Source organism: Erythrolamprus reginae, chromosome 2 (genome assembly GCF_031021105.1).
Source record: "Erythrolamprus reginae isolate rEryReg1 chromosome 2, rEryReg1.hap1, whole genome shotgun sequence".
NCBI lineage: Eukaryota > Metazoa > Chordata > Lepidosauria > Squamata > Dipsadidae > Erythrolamprus > Erythrolamprus reginae.
Window position 1 is genome coordinate 13,398,366 of NC_091951.1, and position 24,238 is coordinate 13,422,603.

At 41.3% G+C, this 24,238-nt stretch overlaps 1 protein-coding gene across 1 annotated transcript in view; it reads right to left on the reverse strand.

Moving 5' to 3' along the window:
• Positions 1–13,931, reverse strand: part of LOC139159761 (major histocompatibility complex class I-related gene protein-like) — a 33,767-nt gene extending 19,836 nt beyond the window's left edge. The window contains exon 1 of the mRNA XM_070737134.1: positions 13,533–13,931. Coding sequence (XP_070593235.1) covers positions 13,533–13,599 — 67 coding nt within the window. The 5' untranslated portion in view covers positions 13,600–13,931. The remainder of the gene's footprint in view (positions 1–13,532) is intronic.
• Between the last annotated feature and the right edge of the window lie 10,307 nt (positions 13,932–24,238).

Genomic DNA, 24,238 nt, shown 5'->3' on the forward strand with positions numbered 1-24,238 from the left:
ATGTCCAAAGATACTTCACCATAAGAGCCCTTCACTCCTCCACTCGAAACAGAATACCCTATGAAACTAGACTCACTATCCTGGGTCTAGAAAGCTTAGAACTATGACGCTTAAAACACGATCTAAGTATTGCCCACAAGATCATATGCTGCAACATTCTACCTGTCAATGACTACTTCAGCATCAATCGCAACAACACAAGAGCACACAACAGATTCAAACTTAATATTAACCGCTCCAAACTTGACTGTAAAAAATATGACTTCAGCAATCGAGTTGTCGAAGCATGGAACTCATTACCTAACTCAGTAGTGTCAACCCCTAAGCCCTTAGGCTATCCACGATTGACCTCTCCAGGTTCCTAAGAGGTCAGTAAGGGGCGTGCATAAGTCCACTAGTGTGCCTTCTGTCCCCTGTCCAATTGTCTCTCCTTTATCTTTTCTTCCTTTCATATAACTTCTCCTCTATTTTTATATCTTTTCTCCTATCCTTTTCTTTATATACAGTGGTACCTCGAGATACGAGTTTAATTCGTTCCGGACCTGGGCTCTTAAGTCGAGCAGCTCTTATCTCGAACGACTTTTCCCCATAGGAATTAATGTAAATAATTTTAATTGGTTCCAGCCCTCAAAAAACTCACAAAGTTAGTCTAAATTATGCAGAAAGACATGTTTTTAATGAAGAAATGTACATGTACATATAAATGAATAATGAAGTTTCTTTCACTTAACTTGTAAACTTTCTTAAACTTTTAAATTTACATATGTTCAACTTCTCTGCCACCCAATCCTGTAGGACAGAGGTCCCCAACCCTTTTTGCACCAGGGACCGGCTTTAAGCAATCAAGAGAGGAATGGGTGAATGAATGGACGGAGGGTGGGAAGGAAGGAAGGAAAGAGGGAAGGGACAGGAACAGAGGAAGGAAGCAAGGAAACTTATGAAAGGGGAGAGTAAGAGAGGAATGAGTGAAGGGAGGGAGGGAGGGAGGGAAGAAGGTGGGAAGGAGAAAGAAAAGAAGAAATAGAGGAAGGGAACGTAAAAGAGAGAAAGAAAAAGAGCAAGAAAGAAAGAAAGAAAGGGGGAAGGGACAGGAACAGAGGAAGGAAGCAAGGAAACTTATGAAAGGGGAGAGTAAGAGAGGAATGAGTGAAGGGAGGGAGGGAGGGAAGAAGGTGGGAAGGAGAAAGAAAAGAAGAAATAGAGGAAGGGAAGGTAAAAGAGAGAAAGAAAAAGAGCAAGAAAGAAAGAAAGAAAGAAAGGGGGAAGGGACAGGAACAGAGGAAGGAAGCAAGGAAACTTATGAAAGGGGAGAGTAAGAGAGGAATGAGTGAAGGGAGGGAGGGAGGGAAGAAGGTGGGAAGGAGAAAGAAAAGAAGAAATAGAGGAAGGGAAGGTAAAAGAGAGAAAGAAAAAGAGCAAGAAAGAAAGCTGCAAGCACTCCCCCGAGCCCCCCAGGCCGGCTGCAACCTTTTAAAACACGCGCGCCGCTTCGCAGCTGTCTCCTGAAGCCGAACGCGGAAGTTAGCATTTGGCTTCAGGAGACAGCTCCTTGGCGCTTGTATCTCGAATTTGGGCTTGTAAGTAGAACAAAAATATCTCTCCCCTCCCAGCTCTTATCTCGAGTTGCTCTTAAGTAGAGCAGCTCTTATGTCGGGGTTCCACTGTACAGTGTTCCCTCGATTTTTGCGGGTTCGAACTTTGCGAAAAATTAAAAAATACTTTGCGGTTTTTTCCCCTATACCACGGTTTTTCCTGCCCGATGACATCATATATCATCACCAAACCTTCGTCCACCTTTAATAAATATTTTTTTAATAAACTTTAATAAAGAAACATGGTGAGTAATAATCTAAAAGGTTGCTAAGGGAATGGGAAATTGCAATTTAGGGGTTTAAAGTGTTAAGGGAAGGCATGTGATACTGTTCATAGCGAAAAAATAGTGTATTTATTTCCGTATCTCTACTTTGCAGAAATTCAACTTTCGCGGGCAGTCTTGGAACGCATCCCCTGCGAAAATCGAGGGAACACTGAATATTACTACTTGTCTATTCTCTTCAATGTGTATTGTGAATTGGATAAAAATAAATAAATAAATAAATAAATAAAAAACAAATAAAGTCAGGCGGAATCTGAAGTTCCCAGACAAAGCAAAAAGAAATTCTTTCAGTTTCCCAATCCCAACCTCCGACCCTGACCAGTCCACTGGCAGCCAATGGTGATGCCAAGAAGATATTTTGAGAACACTGAGGTGCCAGGCCGATAACAGTTCACATTTAGGCCTTGGAATCTGGCAATAATCTGCTGGGAAGGTAACAATCTCCAAAGACAATTCCTGTAACGTACTGACATATGGAGTAAATTTGCATAGCCACTGCTGATTGGCCAATATAGCAGCAGCAGCAGATTGAACAATTGTCACTGGCTAGCTGGGTTGCAGGGAAGCCCTTAAAAGTGGCTTCCCTGCTGCTCGCTGGTATTCTTTTTGCTTAATACTTGCTTACTACAAATAAAGGTGCTAAGTGTAATCTGTCTCGATTCGTCATTCCCGTGCAAATCTAACACTAGCAAAAAAGATAGTGGAAGAAGACAACAGAACAGAAGCACCCCATGGCATCCGCAGTCATTTTTGAAGCACGACCTGATCTGCTCCGGCCAAACTAAAAGGATGGCACCCCAACAATCACCAGCACCATCTTTTTTCGATCCAAAGACAGAAGACTGGCAAAGCAGTGGAAGTGATGTGCCGGTGTCTGGAGGCTGTTGGGGCCTGGATGGGTGTCAACAGACTCAAACTCAACCCTGATAAGACGGAGTGGCTATGGGTTTTGCCTCCCAAGGAGAATTCCATCTGTCCGTCCATCACCCTGAGGGAGAATTATTGACCCCTTCGGAGAGGGTCCGCAACTTGGGCATCCTCCTCGATCCACAGCTCAAATTAGAGAAACATCTTTCAGCTGTGGCAAGGGGGCGTTTGCCCAGGTTTGCCTGGTGCACCAGTTGTGGCCCTATTTGGACCGGGAGTCACTGCTCATGGTCACTCATGCCCTCATCACCTCAAGGCTCAACTACTGTAATGCTCTCTGCATGGGGCTACCTTTGAAGACTGTTCGCAAACTTCAGATTGTGCAGAATGCAGCTGGGAGAGCAATCATGGGCTTTCCTAAATATGCCCATGTTACTCCAACACTCCGCAGTCTGCATTGGTTGCCGATCAGTTTCCGGTCACAATTCAAAGTGTTGGTCATCACCTATAAAGTCCTTCATGGCACCGGACCAGGGTATCTACGAGATCGCCTTCTGCCGCACGAATCCCAGAGACCAGTTAGGTCCCACAGAGTTGGTCTCCTCTGGGTCACGTCAACTAAACAATGTTGTTTGGCGGGACCTAGAGGAAGAGCCTTCTCTGTGGTGGCTCCGACCCTCTGGAATCAGCTCCCTCCAGAGATTAGAACTGCCTCCACCCTCCTTGCCTTTCGTAAACTCCTTAAAACCCACCTCTGTCGTCAACCATGGGGGAACTGAAACATCTCCCTCTGCCTGTGTAGTTTTCTGTATTTGATATGACTGTATGTATGTCTTTTATATATTGGGGTTTCTTGTTTTTTAGACTTTTTAAATGTATTATTGTTATTTTAGAGTGTAACTATTAGATTTGTCATTATATATTGTTTTTATCATTGCTGTAAGCTGCCCCGAGCCTAATAAATAATAATAATAATAATAATAATAATAATAAAAAACCTACATGTCTCAATTTTTGCATGTTCTTGCAAGAGAACAATTTCCAAAATGTAACAGACAAGCAGAAAAGGGCTCTCTTCCTCCTACTGCAGGCCACAGACATACAAAATGGCTCAAATCCTGGTGGCACTTCTCTAATTCCCAGGCGCATAGCAGAAGTGGGAAAATTCCAAGTACAGTGGTACCTCTACATAAGAACGCCTCTACTTAAGAACTTTTCTAGATAAGAAACGGGTGTTCAAGATTTTTTTTTTTGCTTCGTCTTAAGAACCATTTTCTACTTAAGAACCCGAGCCCAGAAAAATTTCCCAGGAAATTTGAGAGCGGCACGAAAGCCCAGCCAGTTTCCTGCCATTCCCCCTGGAGTTTTTTGTCTGGTGCAGTGTATGGGAGGCAGTCTTGCACCGGGTGTATTGGAGGCGTGTGCTCCTCCTCGCTGCCTCAGAGTCCCTCTTTTTTCTTTAAAGCCTTAAAGTTTTGGATTTTTTTGATTGCCCTCCCCTCACCTTCTTCCTTCAGCAGCGGCTGTCCTCCTCCTCTCCTTCCTCCCTCCTCCTCCTCCCACCCAAATTCCGAGCTTTTATTTCTTTCCTAAGGGGTTTGCACACATTATTTGCTTTTACATTGATTCCTATGGGAAAAATTGCTTCTACTTGCAAACTTTTCTACTTAACAACCTGGTCACGGAACGAATTAAGTTCGTAAGTCGAGGTACCACTGTATACCTTCCTCCCCTCCTCTCCCCTCCCCCGAAGCATAGTGGCAGCAAACCAGAATCTGATGGTGGACCTGACCCATCCCTCCAATCTACACTCAGTGGCACCCAAACCAAAGGGCCATCATCTTTCTGCTTCAAATGCTGTACAATTCTATCTATCTATCTATCTATCTATCTATCTATCTATCTATCTATCTATCTATCTATCTTTCTATCCATCCATCCATCCATCCCTATCTATCTATCTATCTATCTATCTATCTATCTATCTATCTATCTATCTATCTATCTAATCTATTCTAATCTATCTATCTATCTATCTATCTATTCCAATACACAATGAGGGTTTTAGTGGGTATATATCTATATACACATAGTAAAATACATGAGGAAGGTTATAGAGGAGATACTCATAGTAAAATATATCTAAGAAATAATAGAAAAGAGGTATAGTAATAGAACATATCAATGAAAGAACAGAAGAGGAGATATAGGAATAGAAGAAAGGTATAGAAGATATAGGAGAGCAATAGGACAGGGGGCGGAAGGCACTCTAGTGCACTTGTACTCGCCCCTTACTGACCTCTTAGGAATCTGGATAGGTCAACCGTAGATAATCTAAGGGTAAAGTGTTGGGGGTTTGAGGATGACACTATGGAGTCCAGTAATGAGTTCCACGCTTTGACAACTCAATTACTGAAGTCATATTTTTTATAGTCAAGTTTGGAGCGGTTAATATTAAGTTTAAATCTGTTGTGTGCTCTTGTGTTGTTGTGGTTGAAGCTGAAGTAGTCGCCAACAGGCAGGACGTTGCAGCATATGATCTTGTGGGCAATACTTAGACCTTGTTTAAGGCGTCTTCGTTCTAAACTTTCTAGGCCCAGGGTTGAAAGTCTAGTCTCGTAGGGCATTCTATTTCGAGTGGAGGAGTGAAGGGCTCTTCTGGTGAAGTATCTTTGGACATTTTCAAGGGTGTTAATGTCTGAGGTGCGATATGGGTTCCAAACAGATGAGCTGTATTCGAGGATGGGTCTGGCAAAAGTTTTGTAAACTCTGGTAAGTAGTGTGAGATTGCCAGAGCAGAAGCTACGTAGGATTAGGTTGACAACTCTGGAAGCCTTCTTGGCTATATTGTTGCAGTGAGCTTTGGTGCTTAAATCTTTTGTTATTAGTATACCAAGGTCTGTCCCTAAACCTGTGAAAAGCAGATTCTGGCTGATGGTAAAGCCAAACTAAACCGACTCTAGCCAGTGAGATGTCCTTGATGCTCCCTGAACTTGGTTGTTTTTTCCTGCAGATGTTTCCTTAAAGAAATGAGATAACGTCATTGGGGTGGGAATAGGACAGATCACTGCAGCCAGTTGGATGTGACTGAGTGGGTGTGGTCATCTGAGTGGCATCAGGAGGACATGGTGGGGTGGGCATGGTTAGGTCAACAGAGGTGAAGCCGGTTCAGGGCAGCTGACACAGCCCGATCAGGCGGATGCAACCACATGGGTGCGGCTCAACCCGATCTTCAAAACAATGCTATAGGGCACTGCACCCAAAGACAATTAGACACAAGAAAAAAATTTTCCCTGAATGCCATCATTGTGCTAAGCAAATAATTCTCTCACCACTATCAAACTAAGGCTGCATTCTGGAGACCTCCCCTACAAAAAGATATTGATAAAATTGAATGGGTCCAAAGACGGGCTACAAAAATGGTGGAAGGTCTTAAACATAAAACTTATCAGGAAAGACCTAATGAACTCAATCTGTATAGTCTGGAAGACAGGAGGAAAAGGGGGGACATGATCGAAACATTTAAATAGGTTAAAGGGTTAAATAGGGTTCAGGAGGGAAGTGATTTTAATAGGAAAGTGAACCCCAAAACAAGGGGGCACAATCTGAGGTTAGTTGGGGGAAAGACACAACATGAGAAAATATTTAGAAGCAACGTGAGAAAATATTATTTTACTGAAAGAGTAGTAGATGCTTGGAACAAACTTCCAGCAGACGTGGTTGGTAAATCCATAGTAACTGAATTTAAACATGCCTGAGATAAACATATATCTATCCTGAGATAAAATACAGGAAATGGTATGAGGGCAGACTAGATGGACCATGAAGTCTTTTTCTGCTGTCAATCTTCTTTGTTTCTATGTTTCTGCTATTACTATTAGTCTTCTCATCATTCCTATCACCCATCTCCTCCCACTTACCACTGTATGATTGTAACTAGTTGTTTGTATCCTTGAGTTATACTGTTTCCTGATTGCTTATTTGTACCCTATGACAATCATTGTTGTACCTCATGATTCTTGACAAATGTATCTTTTCTTTTATGTACACTGAGAGCATATGCACCAAAGACACATTCCTTGTGTGTCCAACCACACTTGGCCAATAAAGAATTTCTATTCTATTCTATTCTATTCTATTCTATTCTATTCTATTCCATTCCACTCGACTCCATTCCATTCCAATCCAATTCTATTCTATTTTCCTAAATGGTGGTGGGCTAATCTTATTATGTTTTAATCTTTAAATGTCCTGCTCTGTCCTTCTTGATCCCATCTCCCTACATTTGAAGACCTTTTGTTTATGAATAGGTTGTCCTAGCTTTCTTAAATGGGCACAAATATCTGTTTCTAAAGACTTCTTGCATCTTCTGGAGCCTGTTTTACAATGTAGGAAGTTCCAATTTCTCCTTTGGGGACATACAATATTCTGCCTCTTTTAATATCTTCCAAAACGTTTCATTCTCTAGGTGGGTGCTGACTCTCTGCAAGGTTTGATCCCCCTCTTCTCTGTTACAGATGTCAGAAAACTGCTATAGAAACATAGAAACATAGAAGACTGACGGCAGAAAAAGACCTCATGGTCCATCTAGTCTGCCTTTATACTATTTTCTGTATTTTATCTTAGGATGGATATATGTTTATCCCAGGCATCTTTAAATTCAGTTACTGTGGATTCATCTACCACGTCTGCTGGAAGTTTGTTCCAAGGATCTACTACTCTTTCAGTGAAATAATATTTTCTCACGTTGTTTTTTATCTTTCCCCCAACTAACTTCAGATTGTGTCCCCTTGTTCTTGTGTTCACTTTCCTATTAAAAACACTTCCCTCCTGAACCTTATTTAACCCTTTAACATATTTAAATGTTTCGATCATGTCCCCCCTTTTCCTTCTGTCCTCCAGACTATACAGATTGAGTTCATTAAGTCTTTCCTGATACATTTTATGCTTAAGACCTTCCACCATTCTTGTAGCCCGTCTTTGGACCCGTTCAATTTTGTCAATATCTTTTTGTAGGTGAGGGTTAAATAAGGTCCAGGAGGGAAGTGCTTTCTATCATGTTAGTCCTAGACATACCCAGTTCCCACAATCATTCAACAAAAGAGTTTAATTTTGTACAATAAAGCAACTTTATGTGGGGAAAACAAATGCAATTTTTATGTCTTTGTTCTGTACCATGTTAAGAAAAAACCCCAGACTGTCCCTTTTGGGAGAAAGAATGAGTTGAGCCTTGAAAAAGTGGGGTGGGAGGACTTTCTACGGAGTTTCAGCCCTTTTTGTGTTTTTAGTACACAATTAACCATGACACCAAAACTACTGCGTCTGAGATCCTCTTTCCTTCCACAAGGTGGCAGCACCAGAACGAATAGTACTGTCAATTCTACACTCTAGGGTCAACAGTTCATTTTCTCTCCCCCCCCCTTGCTCTTCAGCCCTGCAGTGCAAATCTATATTTAAATTTCAGACATTGAAAAACAAAGGATCATCTTACTAGAGAATTGAGAAGGAGATATCAATCAGTATGTTTCTTCCATTTTTTTTAAAAAAAATTATCCACATTACACACACACACAACATCTGATTAACTATTAGTATGTTAATGGATACAACCAAGCAGACCCCAGTAGTAACTTGAATAATACAATTGGAAGGGACCTTGGAGGTAATTTAGTCCAAAATCCTGCTTAGGTAGGAAACCCTACACCACAAATGGTTATCCAATTTCCTCTTAAAAACTTCCAGTGTTGGAGCATTCACAACTTCTGGAGGCAAGCTGTTCCACAGATCAATTGTTTTAACCGTTTAGCTGAAAATATTCTCTGGACTATAGTGTGTACAGTACATCTGTCAAAGAAAGAACATTAGATCGGAGGATTTATAGCGTTCTGGCTAGCTTCCCAGATTCCTGTTATTTATCGCTAATGAGAGAATACAGCAGGAGTCATTGATTTAACTTGTATATTTTAGAACTGTGCTTGCAACAATACACACTGCTCAAAAAAATAAAGGGAACACTCAAAGAACACATCCTAGATCTGAATGAATGAAATATTCTCATTGAATACTTTGTTCTGTACAAAGTTGAATGTGCTGACAATATGTGAAATTGATTGTCAATCAATGTTGCTGCCTAAGTGGACAGTTTGATTTCACAGAAGTTTGATTTACTTGGAGTTATATTGTGTTGTTTAAGTGTTCCCTTTATTTTTTTGAGTAATATATCTTACTATGCTAGCTTTTGATTTTTCAATGTGAATTGAGTCATTGCTAATAATTAAGGAGGCTGGGCAGAACAGTTAGAGACCTGTTGGAAGACCCTATCTTTACCACATTTAGCTTACTCCATATAAAGGGACCATTCTCATTGGTTCAAATTATCACCAGACCATGCAATCAAAATGCGCCTGCTATCTTTTTCACCAGCCTCGGTGCCAAGCAACTCCATTTTTACCTGTCACAGGTGTGACATCTATAATATATAGGTGCATAAAAACATGCGTATATGAATGCAACACTGTGCTAAAATAAAAAAAATAGTGAAAAGGAAAATAATCGTAGGAAATCGAGAATTATATCAAGAAAAGGTGCATTGGGTGAAGGAGTCGACCTCCCCCAACCCTCTTTGACAACACTTAGCTAGCTCCATACCGTTCTCTTAGGTTCAAATTATCACCAGCCAATCCAAATGCAGCTCCTATGTTTTTCACCGGCCAATCAAAAGGCACCACCTATTGTGGCACACTGCTTGTAACCTGTCTCTGCTCAGAAGGGGGGAGGGGGGAGTTTGGACTAGATGACCTACAACGTCCCTTCCAACAATGTAATCTAATTGGGACATTTCAAGGCTAGAGGCTACACTCCCTGCGCCAGCCTTGGCTGTCATGAGATATGGTTGCTAAGAGTCGACAAGGAATTAGATTACACAAAATCAACCTACCAATAAATGAACCTTGACGCCAAGGCCAAGCAGCAACAGATAAAAACTAATCGAGGAGAGAAGCAATTTCCTGAGTCGGAACAATCAACAACTTGCCTCCAGAAATTGTGGCGTCTAAGAAGAGATTGGACAGAAATTGCCTGAAGTAGTATAAGGTCTCCTGCCCAAGCAGGAGGTTGGACTAGAAGACCTCCAAGGTCCCTTCCAACTCTGTTATTCTGTTACAACAATTTCAGAATACAGTCTTGAAGATTCTCAATCACCCAGCTAGAATCGTCAGGAAGTTTGAGTCATGGCACCGACATTATTTTCCTTTTTCCGTTGATTACAAATATTTGCTGTTTATCCAAGTAGCTTTTTCTGTCTGACCAGGGTGGTTGGGAAAGTCCATATATGTCCCCCATGGTGAATAGGCTTCCATATACAGTATGTCCTCCCAAGGGTGAAAAGTCCCATTAGATGAGTAGGCAGATAGTCAGAGAATGTTGGGATGTTCTAAATCCTGAATTCCTTCCCATTCTTAAGTATAGCTTTCCTGTCCCAATGGTGCTTTTTCAGGAGACAACTGGACTTTCTTGTTTTGTTTCTGCTTTTTGAAGAAGTTCCCCTTTCTCATCCAAGAAGCTTCCTCAGTTCTGACACTGGAAGCCAAGGGAAGATTTTATCCTAGACCAGGTTAATGACATAGCTTTCTCCTCCACACCACCTCCCTTTACCCCAGAGCCTAGCTAAGTAAGCATGCACGATCTGTTGCCATAAGACCAGCTGTTCTGCCTTTGTCCTGGATCTGTTTGTTATTATAACAGGCTGTGCCAGATCAAGAGCCAGGTGATCCGGATTGGGCGAAGAAGATTAACAGAGTTGGAAGGGAACTTGTAGGTCATCTAGTCCAACCCCTCCCCCTCAAGCAGGAGACCCTACCCCATTTCCAGCCTTGAAATGTCCGATTAGATTGAAGAGTTGGAAGGGTCATTGTAGGTCATCTAGTCCAGTGTTTTTCAACCAGAGTGCCGTGGCACACTAGTGTGCCGCGAGACATGGTCAGGTGTGCCGCGAAGCTCAGCAAGAGAGAGAAAGAGAGAGAGAGAGAAAGCAAGAGAGAGAAAGAGAGAGAAAGAAAGCAAGAGGGAAAGAGAAAGAGAAAGAAAGCAAGAGAGAGAAAGAGAGAGAAAGAAAGCAAGAGAGAGAGAAAGAGAGAGAAAGAAAGCAAGAGAGAAAGAGAGAAAGAAAGCAAGAGAGAGAGAGAAAGAGAGGGAGGGAAGGAGGGAGAGAGAAAGAGAGCAAAAAAGAGAGGAAGGAAGGAAGAGAGAGAAAGAGGGAGAGAAATAGAGCAAAAGGGAGGAAGAGAGAGAGAATTTTTTTGTCCAAACTTTTTTAGCCCCCCCATTCCCCCCCGCTCAATGTGCCCCATGATTTTGTATATGTAAAAAATGTGCCGCAGCTCAAAAAAGGTTGAAAATCACTGATCTAGTCCAAACTCCCCCCCTCCCAAGCAGGAGACCCCACACAATTTCTGACAAATGGCAGTCCAAACTTTCCTTGAAAGCCTCCAGTGATGAAGCCCCCACAACTTGCAAAGGCAAGCTGTTCCATTGTTTGATTGTTCTCACATTCAGAAAAATTATCCCGATTTCTAGTTGAATCTTTCCTTGTTGAGTTTTTGTCCATTATTCTTTGTCCAGCTTTCAGGTGCCTTGGAAAATAGGTTGCCCATCTCCTCCCTGTGACAGCCCCTCAAATATTGGAAGACTGCTATCATGTCTCCCCTGGTCCTTCTCTTCACTAGAATAGCCATGCTCAGTTCCTGCAAACACTTTTTATATGTATATAGTCTCCACTCCCCTAATCCTCCTGGTTGCTTTTCTTTGCACTTTTCCTCTCAACACCATTTTCATAGCGTGGTGACCAAAACTGGATGCAATACACCCCAGAGTTCTTAAAGAACTCAGATCTGTCATTGCTACCCCCCCTGACTGATTTGTTTAACCAATCCCTGTTAACAGGAGAAGTTCCTGAGGATTGGAGAATGGCCACTGTTGTGCCTATCCACAAGAAGGGCAGTAGAGAAGAAGCTGGTAACTACAGGCCAGTTAGCTTGACATCAGTTGTAGTTAAAATGATGGAGACTCTACTCAAAAAGAGGATAAATCAGCACCTAAAAAACAATAACTTATTGGACCCAAATCAGCATGGCTTTACTGAAGGCAAATCATGTCACCCTAATCTCATTGATTTCTTTGACTATGTCACAAAGGTGTTGGATGAAGGTGGTGCCGTGGATATTGCCTACCTGGACTTCAGCAAAGCCTTTGATACGGTTCCACATAAAGAGCTGATAGATAAATTAGTGAAGATTGGACTTAATCCCTGCAGAAAAAACAATTGTCGCCAACCTGCCTTTCATTAAGGACCTGTATACTGCAAGAGTCAAAAAGAGGGCAGTGAAAATATTTACGGAGCCCTCGCCTGGACAACTCCTACCTTCAAAACTTCGCTACAGAGCACCGCACACCAAGACAACTAGGCACAAGAAGAGTTTTTTCCCCCAAACCTCATCATTCTGCAAAACAATACTGTCAAAATATTTGCTAAGTCTGCACTACTATTACTACTAGTTTTTTCTCATCATTCCTATCACCCATTTGTTTTAATTAATTAGATTTGTGTTTGTGTTTTATATTGTACCTGTGATTCACCCCGAAGGACAGCATACAAGTCTAAATAATAATAATAATAATAATAATAATAATAATAATAATAATAATAATTATTATTATTATTATTATTATTATTATTTGCTCCCACTTATGACTGTACGATTGTAACCTGTTGCTTGTATCCTTAACATTTTTATTAATATTTATTTATTTTTATTTATTTATTTTGTCCAATACACAATGAGGGTTTTAGTGAGTATATATCTATATACACATAGTAAAATACATGATGAAGGTTATAGAGGAGATACTCATAGTAAAATATATCTAATAAATAATAGAAAAGAAGGTATAGTAATAGAACGTATCAATGAAAGAATAGAAGAAGAGATATAGGGATAGAAGAAAGGTATAGGAGATATAGGAGAGCAATAGGACAGAGGACGGAAGGCACTCTAGTGCACTTGTACTCGCCCCTTACTGACCTCTCAGGAATCTGGATAGGTCAACTGTAGATAATCTAAGGGTAAAGTGTTGGGGGTTTGGGGATGACACTATGGAGTCCGGTAATGAGTTCCACGCTTCGACAACTCGTTTACTGAAGTCATATTTTTTAAAGTCAAGTTTGGAGCGGTTAATATTAAGTTTAAATCTGTTGTGTGCTCTTGTGTTGTTGTGGTTGAAGCTGAAGTAGTCGCCGACAGGCAGGACGTTGCAGCATATGATCTTGTGGGCAATACTTAGATCTTGTTTAAGGCGTCTTAGTTCTAAACTTTCTAGGCCCAGGATTGAAAGTCTAGTCTCATAGGGTATTCTGTTTTGAGTGGAGGAGTGAAGGGCTCTTCTGGTGAAGTATCTTTGGACATTTTCAAGGGTGTTAATGTCTGAGATGCGATATGGGTTCCAAACAGATTATTTCCTGATTGCTTATTTGACACCCCCCCCCCCCGACAATCATAAAGTGCTGTACCTCAAGATTTTATATACGGTATATTGTCGTTCTTATATATAAGAACAGTAGGCTCGAATCCAAGGACGACAATCGCGAGCGATTCTCAGGGCAGAGTTTCTTTACCTGCATTCCCACGGTCGCTCAATAACACTGCGCGGAGAGGGGAAAAGGGAGAATTCCTGAATAAATTCCGACCAGCCAAACAAAGGTCTGCAAACCCCACGCAGCCCAGAAAGCGCTTACCGGAGGAGCCTCCCAGCAGGAGCAGCAGCAGGAGCAGGAATTCCAGGGGTGCCCGGAAAAGCCCCATCGCGGATTTCTCCTGCTGCTCGCAGGGCTCGGGCCAGAGAGCGACTGAGAGCAGGGTGGGTGGTTGTTGTGTTTGAAACCTAAGCTGTTCCGCCCCGCGAGCATTCCCTAGGCAGGAGTCCAATCTTCGTTTCTAATAAACAGAAACGAAAGCCAAAGCGATTCCAGTGAGGGGAAAACACGAAAAAGAAAGAAAACCGCAGGGCTTGCAAAGGAGGAAATGGGGGAGGGGAGGGGGAAAACCCTCCTTGCGAAGTGGGTAACGGAGGGGGCGCTAGGAAAAACGGCGACATCTTCGGAGTCCGTAAAGCGCCTGGTACAGAGCCCCCCCCCACAGCCCAGCCCTTTTCTCTCAGCCCTAAGAAGGAGGCAATGGCAAATCAACTTCAGCTTCAACCGCAACAACACAAGAGCACGCAACAGATTCAAACTTAACCGCTCCAAACTTGACTGTAAAAAACATGACTTTAGCAATCGAAAGCGTGGGACTCATTACCGGACTCAGTAGTGTCAACCCCTGACCCCCGACATTTTTCCCTTAGGCTTAGACTCTCCAGGATTGACCTCTCCAGGTTCCTAAGAGGTCAGTAGGGGGCGTACATAAGTGCACCAGTGTACCTTCCGTCCCCTGGCCAATTGTCTCTCCTTTATCTCATATATACTTTCTTTCATATATCTTCTTCTCGATTTTTATATAATTAATAATTAATAATAATTTATTGGATTTGTATGCCACCCCTCTCCGTAGACTCGGGGCGGCTAACAACAATAATAAAGACAACATGTACAATCCAATAATAAAAAACAACTAAAAACCCCTATTATAAAACCAAATATACACACAAACATACCATGCATAACTGGTCATGGCCTAGGGCAGAGGTCTTCAAACTTGGCAATTTTAAGACTTGTGGACTTCAACTCCCAGAATTCTCCAGCCAGTATAGCTGGCTAGAGAATTCTGGGAGTTGAAGTCCACAAATCTTAAACTTGCCATGTTTGGGGACCCCTGGCCTAGGGGGAAGAGCTATCTCAACTCCCCCCATATCTTTTCTTCTATCCTTTTCTTTATATATATTACTACATGTCTATTCTCTTCAATGTGTATTGTGTATTGGATAAATTAAATTAAATTAAATTAAATTAAATTAAATTAAATTAAATTAAATTAAATTAAATTAAATTAAATTAAATTAAATTAAATTAAATTAAATTAAATTAAATTAAATTAAATTAAATTAAATTAAATTAAATTAAATTAAATTAAATTAAATTAAATTAAATTAAATTAAATTAAATTAAATTAAATTAAATTAAATTAAATTAAATTAAATTAAATTAAATTAAATTAAATTAAATTAAATTAAATTAAATTAAATTAAATTAAATTAAATTAAATTAAATTAAATTAAATTAAATTAAATTACTTCTGAAACACCATCCTAGGAGCTAATCCAGGCAGTCGCCAGTGTGTTAGTGGAGTGGAGTGGAGTGGAGTAGAATAGAATAGAATAGAATAGAATAGAATAGAATAGAATTCTTTATTGGCCAAGGCTGATTGGACACGCAAGGAATTTGTCTCTGGTGCAGGTGCTCTCAGTGTACAAAAAAGAAAAAGATACATTTGCCAAGAATTATGAGATACAACAATGATTGTCATAGGGTACAAATAAACAACCAGGAAACAATATAAATCATAAGGATACAAGCAACTAGTTACAGTCATACAGTGGTAAGTGGGAGGAGATGGGTGGTAGGAATGGGGAGAAGACTTATGTAATAGCAGAAACAGAAACATAGAAGATTGACAGCAGAAAAAGACCTCATGGCCCATCTAGTCTGCCCTTATACTATTTCCTGTATTTTATCTTAGGATGGATATACGTTTATCCCATGGGGTCAAATAAGTAATCAGGCTTCCAAACAGTGTTGGAAGATATTTATTTATTTATTGGATTTATTTGCCGTCCTCCCACCTGGATTCGGTTCCAAGAGGGAGAAAGAAATCGCACCATGGCGATGCTGCAAAGGCTATAAAACTGAAAAATGGACATAAGTCCCTTGAAACTTTGAACAGTCACTAAATGAACTGCTGTAAGTCAAGGACTCTATTCTAGATCTGGGGTCTCCAATTTTGGCGGCTTTAAGGCTTGTGGATTTCCAACTCCCAGAATTCCTCAGCCATCCAAGTCTACGAATCCCAGTGACCAGTTAGGTCCCACAGAGTGGGTCTTCTCCGGGTCCCATCAACCAAACAATGTCGCTTGGCGGGACCCAGAGGAAGAGCCTTCTCTGTGGTGGCCCCAGCCCTCTGGAACCAACTCCCCCCAGAGATTAGAATTGCCCCCACCCTCCTTGCCTTTCGAAAGCTGCTTAAAACCCACCTCTGCCGCCAGGCATGGGGGAACTGAGATACACTTCCCTCTAGGCCTTTACAATTTTATGCATGGTATGTCTGTATGTATGATTGGTTTTTATATAATGGGGTTTTAACTGTTTTTAGTATTGGATTTTGTTATATAATGTTTTATTGCTGCTGTTAGCCGCCCCGAGTCTGCAGAGAGGGGCGGCATACAAATCCAATAAATAAATAAATAAACAAACAAGCAAGCAAGCAAGCAAGCAAGCAAGCAAGCAAGCAAGCAAGCAAGCAAGCAAGCAAGCAAGCAAGCAAGCAAGCAAGCAAGCAAGCAAGCAAGCAAGCAAACAAACAAACAAACAAACAAACAAACAAACAAAGTAACTTGCCAAGGTTGGAGACCACTTGAAAAATGTCAACTTAAATTTTAAAGGATTAAATTGGTTTTCTTCCCCCCCCCCAAAAAAATTAAATGCTAGTTTAAAATTTCAGCTCTGCCCAACCTCAACCACCCCGGAAATAGATCCTAGCACAGGTGGGGTGCACAATGTGCCAAATACTCCATGGATCGTTTTTTCTGTGGTTTCCTTTTCCTTTCAGATGTTTACCGGCTGTATGAATAGTCCATGCAGGGGCTACATGGAGGAGGTTATGCGGTGTGTTATCTGAAGGTCTGGCTGGGGCCTGGGTCTTTTCAAGATTTTTATATATTTATTATTATTATTATTATTATTATTATTATTATTATTATTATTATTATTATTTTATTATTATTATTTTTTACTATTATTATTGTTGTTGTTGTTGTTGTTATGTCAGTACAACACAGCAAACGAGATCACTATGCTGGATTTCGTATTTCATCACCAGTCGGGCGCTTCCCAAGCACCTAGGACTGCGTGATGTAGCGGCGAATTATGTTTGTAAAGCGGCCTTTTGCAATTGACAGATGGAGATTTTGTCAATTTCGATGGTTTTCAAATGTCCCCAAGTACCACTGGGACCACTTTCACGGGCTTATGTCAGAGTCGTTGCAGCTCGATTTTTAGATCTTCGTATTTCACTAATTTCTCTAACTGCTTCTCCTCAATTCTGCTGTCCCCTGGGATTGCAATGTCGATGATCCATACTTTTTTTTTCTCCACAATCGCAATGTCTGGTGTGTTATGCTTCAGAATTTGGTCAGTCGGAAGTCCCACAGTAGTTTTGCTTGCTCATTTTCGACCACTTTTTTATTATTATTATTATTATTATTATTATTATTATTATTATTATTATTATTATTATGTCAATACAACACAGCAAACGAGATCACTATGCTGGATTTTGTATTTCATCACCAGTCGGGCGCTTCCCAAGCATCTAGGACTACGTGATGTAGCGGCGAATTATGTTTGCCGATCCCAGTAAAGCGATGGTTTTCAAATGTCCGCTGAGATCCATTGGCACTGCGCCCAGCGTGCCAAGTACCACTTATTGTTGTTGTTATTATTATTATTATATTTATTATTTATTTATTTATTTATTTATTTCTGGCAATATTACACTGCTAACCAGAGCTTACAAAACATTTGTTAGACCAATTGTGGAATACAGCTCTCTGTTCTGGAACTTGCACACTGCATTTCGGATATTAATACAATCGAGAGAGTCCAGAAATATTTCATAAGAAGAGTCCTCCACTCCTCCGCTCACAACAGAATACCTTATGCCACCAGACTTGAAATCTTGGGCTTAGACAACCTAGAACTACGTTGCTTTCATACCGATCTAAAAGTAGTTCATAAAATCATCTGCCACAATGTCCTATCTGTCAATGAATACTTCAACTTCAACTGCAATAATACACGAGCACACAATAGATACAAACTTAAAGAGAACCACCGCAAACTCGTCTGCAGAAAATAGAGCAACAGAGTGCCGGGATTCACTACCAGACTGTGGTTTCTTTCTCAAATCACAAAAACTTTAACCTTTAGATCAGTGATGGTGAACCTATGGCATGGGTGCCACAGGTAGCACGTGGAGCCATATCTGCTGGCACGCGAGCTGTTGCCCTAGCTCAGCTCCAATGTGCATGTGTGTGCTGGCCAGCTGATTTTTGGCTCATGCAGAGGCCCTGGGAGGGCAGTTTTGGCTTCTAGAGAGCCTCTGAGGGGATGGGGGAAGGTGTTTTTGCCCTCCCTTGGCTCCAGGGAAGCCTTTGGAGCCTGGGGAGGATCAAACATGAGCCTACTGGGCCCACCAGAAGCTGGGAAACAGGTGGTTTCCAGCCTCCAGAGGGCTTCCAGGGGACAGGGAAGCTGTTTCCACCCTCCCCAGGCATTGAATTATGGGTGGGGGCACTCGCACATGCATGATAGTGCACATCTATGCTCTTTTGGCACCTAAGGAAAAAAAGGTTAGCCATCACTGCCTTAGGACTTAGATCGTGCCTGCCAGTCCACCCTGGTCCGACCACACCTGGAGTACTGTATTCAGTTCTGGTCACCACACTTCAAAAAAGACATTGAAACTCTGGAGAAGGTGCAAAAAAGAGCAACCAAGATGATTAAGGGATTGGAAACCAAGACTTACCAAGAGAGACTGAGGGAACTGGGCATGGATAGCCTAGAGAAAAAGAGGGCCAGAGTGGACATGATAGCAGTCTACAAGTATATGTGGGGATGTCACAGAGAGGAGGGGATCACTTTATTCTCCAGGGCACCAGAGGGCCGGACGAGGAACAATGGCTGGAAGCTGACCAAGGAGAGATTCAACATGGAGATAAGGAGGAACTTCCTGACAGTCAGAGCGATCAACCAATGGAACAACCTACCAGCGGACGTTGTGAACTCCAACACTCTGGACATTTTTAAGAGAAGATTGAACTGCCACTTGACTGGTGTACTATAGGGTTCCTGCTTGGGCAGGGGGTTGAACTCGATGGCCTTCATGGTCCCTTTCAACTCTAACAATAAATAAATAAATAAATAAATAAATCCTTGTCTTAGTGTCCTATTGTCCTCATTTATCAGTACTTATTTTGCTTATGTTTATGTTTATTCCTATAACTGCTATCTTGTGCATGTTTGACAAACAAACAAATAAAATAAAATGTTTCATAACTTTTCCTTCTGAGTTGCAGTGGATGAGTCTAGGACAGGGGTAGGCAAAGTTGGCTCTTCTATGACATGTGGACTTCAACTCCCAGAATTCCTGAGCTAGGAAGTTGAAGTCCACAAGTCATAGAAGAGCCAACTTTGCCTACCCCTGGTCTAGGAGGAACCCAAAGTCTCCCCCCAAAAGATTCCCCATCTCAAATATAGGTAGTCCTCGATTTACCACTCAATTGAGCCCAACATTTCTTTTTTATATATAAGGTTTTTAATTTTTTTCCCTTTATACATACAAAAAACCCCATTCTTTTTCCATCAGCCCAGCATTTCTGTTGTTATGCAAAACATTTTTAAATGAGTTTAGCTCTGTTTCATGACCTTTAATGTCCTAGTTATTAAGTCAATTACTGTCGTGGTTAAGTTAATTACACAGTTGTCAAGTGAATCTGGCTTCCCCACTGACGTTGCTTCTCAGAAAGGGGAATCACGTCATCTTGGGATGTTACAATAGTCATAAATAGGCGCCAGTTGCTGAGTGGTTAAATATTGATCATGGGACTATGGGGATGTAGCAACAGTCATATGTGAAAAAAAGGTTCTTTTTCCAGTGTCTCTGAATGGTCACCAAATGAACTGTTACTACGGCCATTAAATGAACTTGGAACAGTCACTAAAATAAACTGTTGTAAGTTGAGGACTACCTGAATTAAGGTCCTCACACCTCTTTTCCCCCATCCATTTGCTTTCTTCGTCTGACTCCAATCAATGGGGTTGACTAGGTTAGAGGAGTGGGGCTGGTTGGGTGTATTTTAAATGAGGCATAACGAGGGGTGGGGGGGAGAACGCAGTAGAGTGGCAAAAAAGGAGTTCCACCCCAGAGCACCCAATTTGCACTGAAAGATGTTGAAAGAAAATGCAGGGCGTCCTGCATAAGCCAGGCCCACAGTGTGGTAGCAAAAATATTGGTAGCCCTTCACTGGGCGTACCAAACCTAGTCAGATGTTCTCTGAGACCATGTGGGGGTTTTTCCCAGATTCTGGGAAAAACAAAACTTTCACCAGACCCACCCTCAAATACAGCTCATCTGTCTGGAACCCACACCACATTTCAGACATCAACACTCGAAAATGTCCAACAATACTTCACCAGAAGAGCCCTTCACTCCTCCACTCGAAACAGAATACCCTACAAACTAGACTTACAATCCTGGGTCTAGAAAGCCTAGAACTACGATGCCTTAAACATGATCTAAGTATTGCCCACAAGATCATATGCTGCAACATCCTGCCTGTCAACGATTACTTCAGCTTCGACCGCAATAACACAAGAGCACGCAACAGGTTCAAACTTAATATCAACCGCTCCAAACGTGACTGTAAAAAATATGACTTTAGCAACCGAGTTGTCGAAGCGTGGAACTCATTACCGGACTCTGTGGTGTCAATTCAATTCAATTCAATTTATTAGATTTGTATGCCGCCCCTCTTCGAAGACTCGGGGCAGCTCACAACAGTAATAAAATAATATTATAGTGAAACAAATTTAATATTAAAATATCAACCCCCAACCCCTAACATTTTTCCCTTAGGCTATCCACGATTGACCTCACCAGGTTCCTTAGAGGTCAGTAAGGGGCAAGCATAAGTGCACTAGAGTGCCTTCTGCCCCCTCTCCAATTGTCTCTCCTATATTTTATATATCTTTTCTCCCATTCATATATCCTTTCCTCTACTCTTCATTGATGTATTCTATTCTCATATCTCTTCTTCTATCCCTTCCCTGATATTTACTACTACACATTTTTATTCTCTTTAACTTTCAATTTGTTTTGGACTAACTAACTAACTAACTAACTAACTAACTAACTAACTAACTAACTAACTAACTAACTAACTAACTAAACCAACCAACCAACCAACCAACCAACCAACCAACCAACCAACCAACCAACCAACCAACCAACCAACAAACAAACAAACAAACAAACAAACAAATTCTGCCTCCTTTCAGTTCCTCCTTGGAACTGCCGCTGCCGCCAAAAAAGCCAATGCAATGTAATCCTAAACTGGGATAGAATCAAGATCACATGAGGTATTAGTGCCACTCTATAAAGTTTTAATAAGACCACGCCTACTTCCAATTTTGGTCATCACACTATAAGAAAGATGTTGAGACTCTAAAAACAGTACAGAGAAAAGCAACCAAGATGATTAGGGGACTGGAGACTAAAAGATATGAAGAACGGTTGCAGGAGCTGGGCACAGCCAGTCTGGTGAAGAGAAGGACCAGGGAGACAGTGATAGAAGTGTTCCAATATTTGAGGGGCTCTTACAGAGAGCAGGAGGGTCAAGCTCATCTGTTTGGAACCCATATCACATCTCAGACATTAACACCCTTGAAAATGTCCAAAGATACTTCACCAGAAGAGCCCTTCACTCCTCCACTCGAAATAGAATACCCTACGAGACTAGGCTTTCAATCCTGGGCCTAGAAAGTTTAGAACTAAGACGCCTTAAACAAGATCTAAGCATTGCCCACAAGATCATATGCTGCAACGTCCTGCCTGTCGGCGACTACTTCAGCTTCAACCACAACAACACAAGAGCACACAACAGATTTAAACTTAATATTAACCGCTCCAAACTTGACTGTAAAAAAATATGACTTCAGTAACCGAGTTGTCGAAGCGTGGAACTCATTACCGGACTCCATAGTGTCATCCCCAAAGTCCCAACACTTTACCCGTAGATTATCCACGGTTGACCTATCCAGATTCCTAAGAGGTCAGTAAGGGGCGAGTACAAGTGCACTAGAGTGCCTTCCGTCCCCTGTCCTATTGCTCTCCAATATCTCCTATACCTTCCTTCTATTCCTATATCTTCTTCTGTTCTTTCATTGATATGTTCTATTCCTATACCTTCTTTTCTATTATTTCTTAGATATATTTTACTATGAGTATCTCCTCTATAACCTTCATCATGTATTTTACTATATGTATATAGATATATACCCACTAAAACCCTCATTGGGTATTGGACTAAATAAATAAATAAATAAATAAATAAATAAATAAATAAATGAACGAACGAACGAACGAACAAACAAACAAACAAACAAACAAGCAAACAAAGCACTTGAAAGTCAGATAAGGAATAATGGATGGAAACTGATCAAGGAGAGATTCAACCTAAATATCAGGAGAAAATTTCTGACTGTGGGAACAATCAACCAATGGAACTGTTTGCTTTCGGAAACTGTGGGAGCTTCATCAATGGAGACTTTCAAGAAGAGATTGGACAGCCACATGTTAGATAGGGCATAGGATCTCCTGCTTGAGCAGGGGTTGGACTAGATGACCTACAAGGTCCCTTGCAATTCTCTTATTCTATTAAGGAGCAGGACAATTGCAAATAGTGAAATCACTGGAGGAAGGAGGGATGAGCCATTGATGACATTAGCAGGAGCTAACAAGATTGAGAAGGAAGATCTGCAGAGTTGAGTCATTGCTGAATGAACAGGAGAGGGGGAAAGGCAAGATAACAGAGCAGAAATTCAAAAGTTTCTACTCAAACAGAGCATCCCAAGCAGTAATGGGCAGCCAAAATCTTTACAGTGATCCCCCGGTTATTGCGAGGGTTCCGTTCCAGGACCCTCCGCAACGAGCGGGTTTTCGCGAAGTAGCGCTGCGGAAGTAAAAACACCGTCTGCGCATGCGCGATTTTTTTTAATTATTATTTTTAGGCCGCGCGTGCGCAGACGGTGGGGCGACGGCAGTTCGGAGGCTGGCAATGGTTATTTTTCATGCCGGCCCCCCCCCAGTCCAATTTTGAACCTGGTTTTTTTCTGGTCAAGTTGCTAGCTCTCAGTGAGTAAACTTGCCACTTATGATTTCCAAGTCCATTTTGAACCTGGTTTTCTCCTGCTCTCAAGTTGCTAGCTCTCAGTGAGTAAACTTGCCACTTATGATTTCCAAGTCCATTTTGAACCTGGTTTTTTCCTGCTCTCAAGTTGCTAGCTCTCAGTGAGTAAACTTGCCACTTATGATTTCCAAGTCCATTTTGAACCTGGTTTTTTCCTGCTCTCAAGTTGCTAGCTCTCAGTGAGTAAACTTGCCACTTATGATTTCCAAGTCCATTTTGAACCTGGTTTTTTCCTGCTCTCAAGTTGCTAGCTCTCAGTGAGTAAACTTGCCACTTATGATTTCCAAGTCCATTTTGAACCTGGTTTTTTCCTGCTCTCAAGTTGCTAGCTCTCAGTGAGTAAACTTGCCACTTATGATTTCAAAGTCCATTTTGAACCTGGTTTTTTCCTGCTCTCAAGTTGCTAGCTCTCAGTGAGTAAACTTGCCACTTATGATTTCAAAGTCCATTTTGAACCTGGTTTTTTCCTGCTCTCAAGTTGCTAGCTCTCAGTGAGTAAACTTGCCACTTATGATTTCCAAGTCCATTTTGAACCTGGTTTTTTCCTGCTCTCAAGTTGCTAGCTCTCAGTGAGTAAACTTGCCACTTATGATTTCAAAGTCCATTTTGAACCTGGTTTTTTCCTGCTCTCAAGTTGCTAGCTCTCAGTGAGTAAACTTGCCACTTATGATTTCAAAGTCCATTTTGAACCTGGTTTTTTCCTGCTGTCAAGTTGCTAGCTCTCAGTGAGTAAACTTGCCACTTATGATTTCAAAGTCCATTTTGAACCTGGTTTTTTCCTGCTCTCAAGTTGCTAGCTCTCAGTGAGTAAACTTGCCACTTATGATTTCAAAGTCCATTTTTAACCTGGTTTTTTCCTGCTCTCATGTCCTCCTTCCATCCCTCCTTCCTTTCGTAAAAAGCACTTAAACAATGACAGAATAAAAACCCCCAGCCCTCACCTGTGTTTGAATTTCATTCACTCAGTCATTCATTCATTCTTCTCTATGCCACTCAGTCTCAACACTTTCAACCCACAAATTACCATTTCCCATCCCCTTAATGTACTGTACAGTACTGTACAGTACAGTACTGTACCTCTACCTGTACCTGTAACCTGTACTGTACACATTGAATAACACTTAGTCATCCTGATAGAAACAATAAAAATATTTATTTACATTTTTACATTTTTTTGGGGGGGTTAGCATAACTAGGATAAATCGGGATCTTCTTCTATCACCATGTCTACAATGGACGCTGCAGGTGATGTTGTGGCAGACC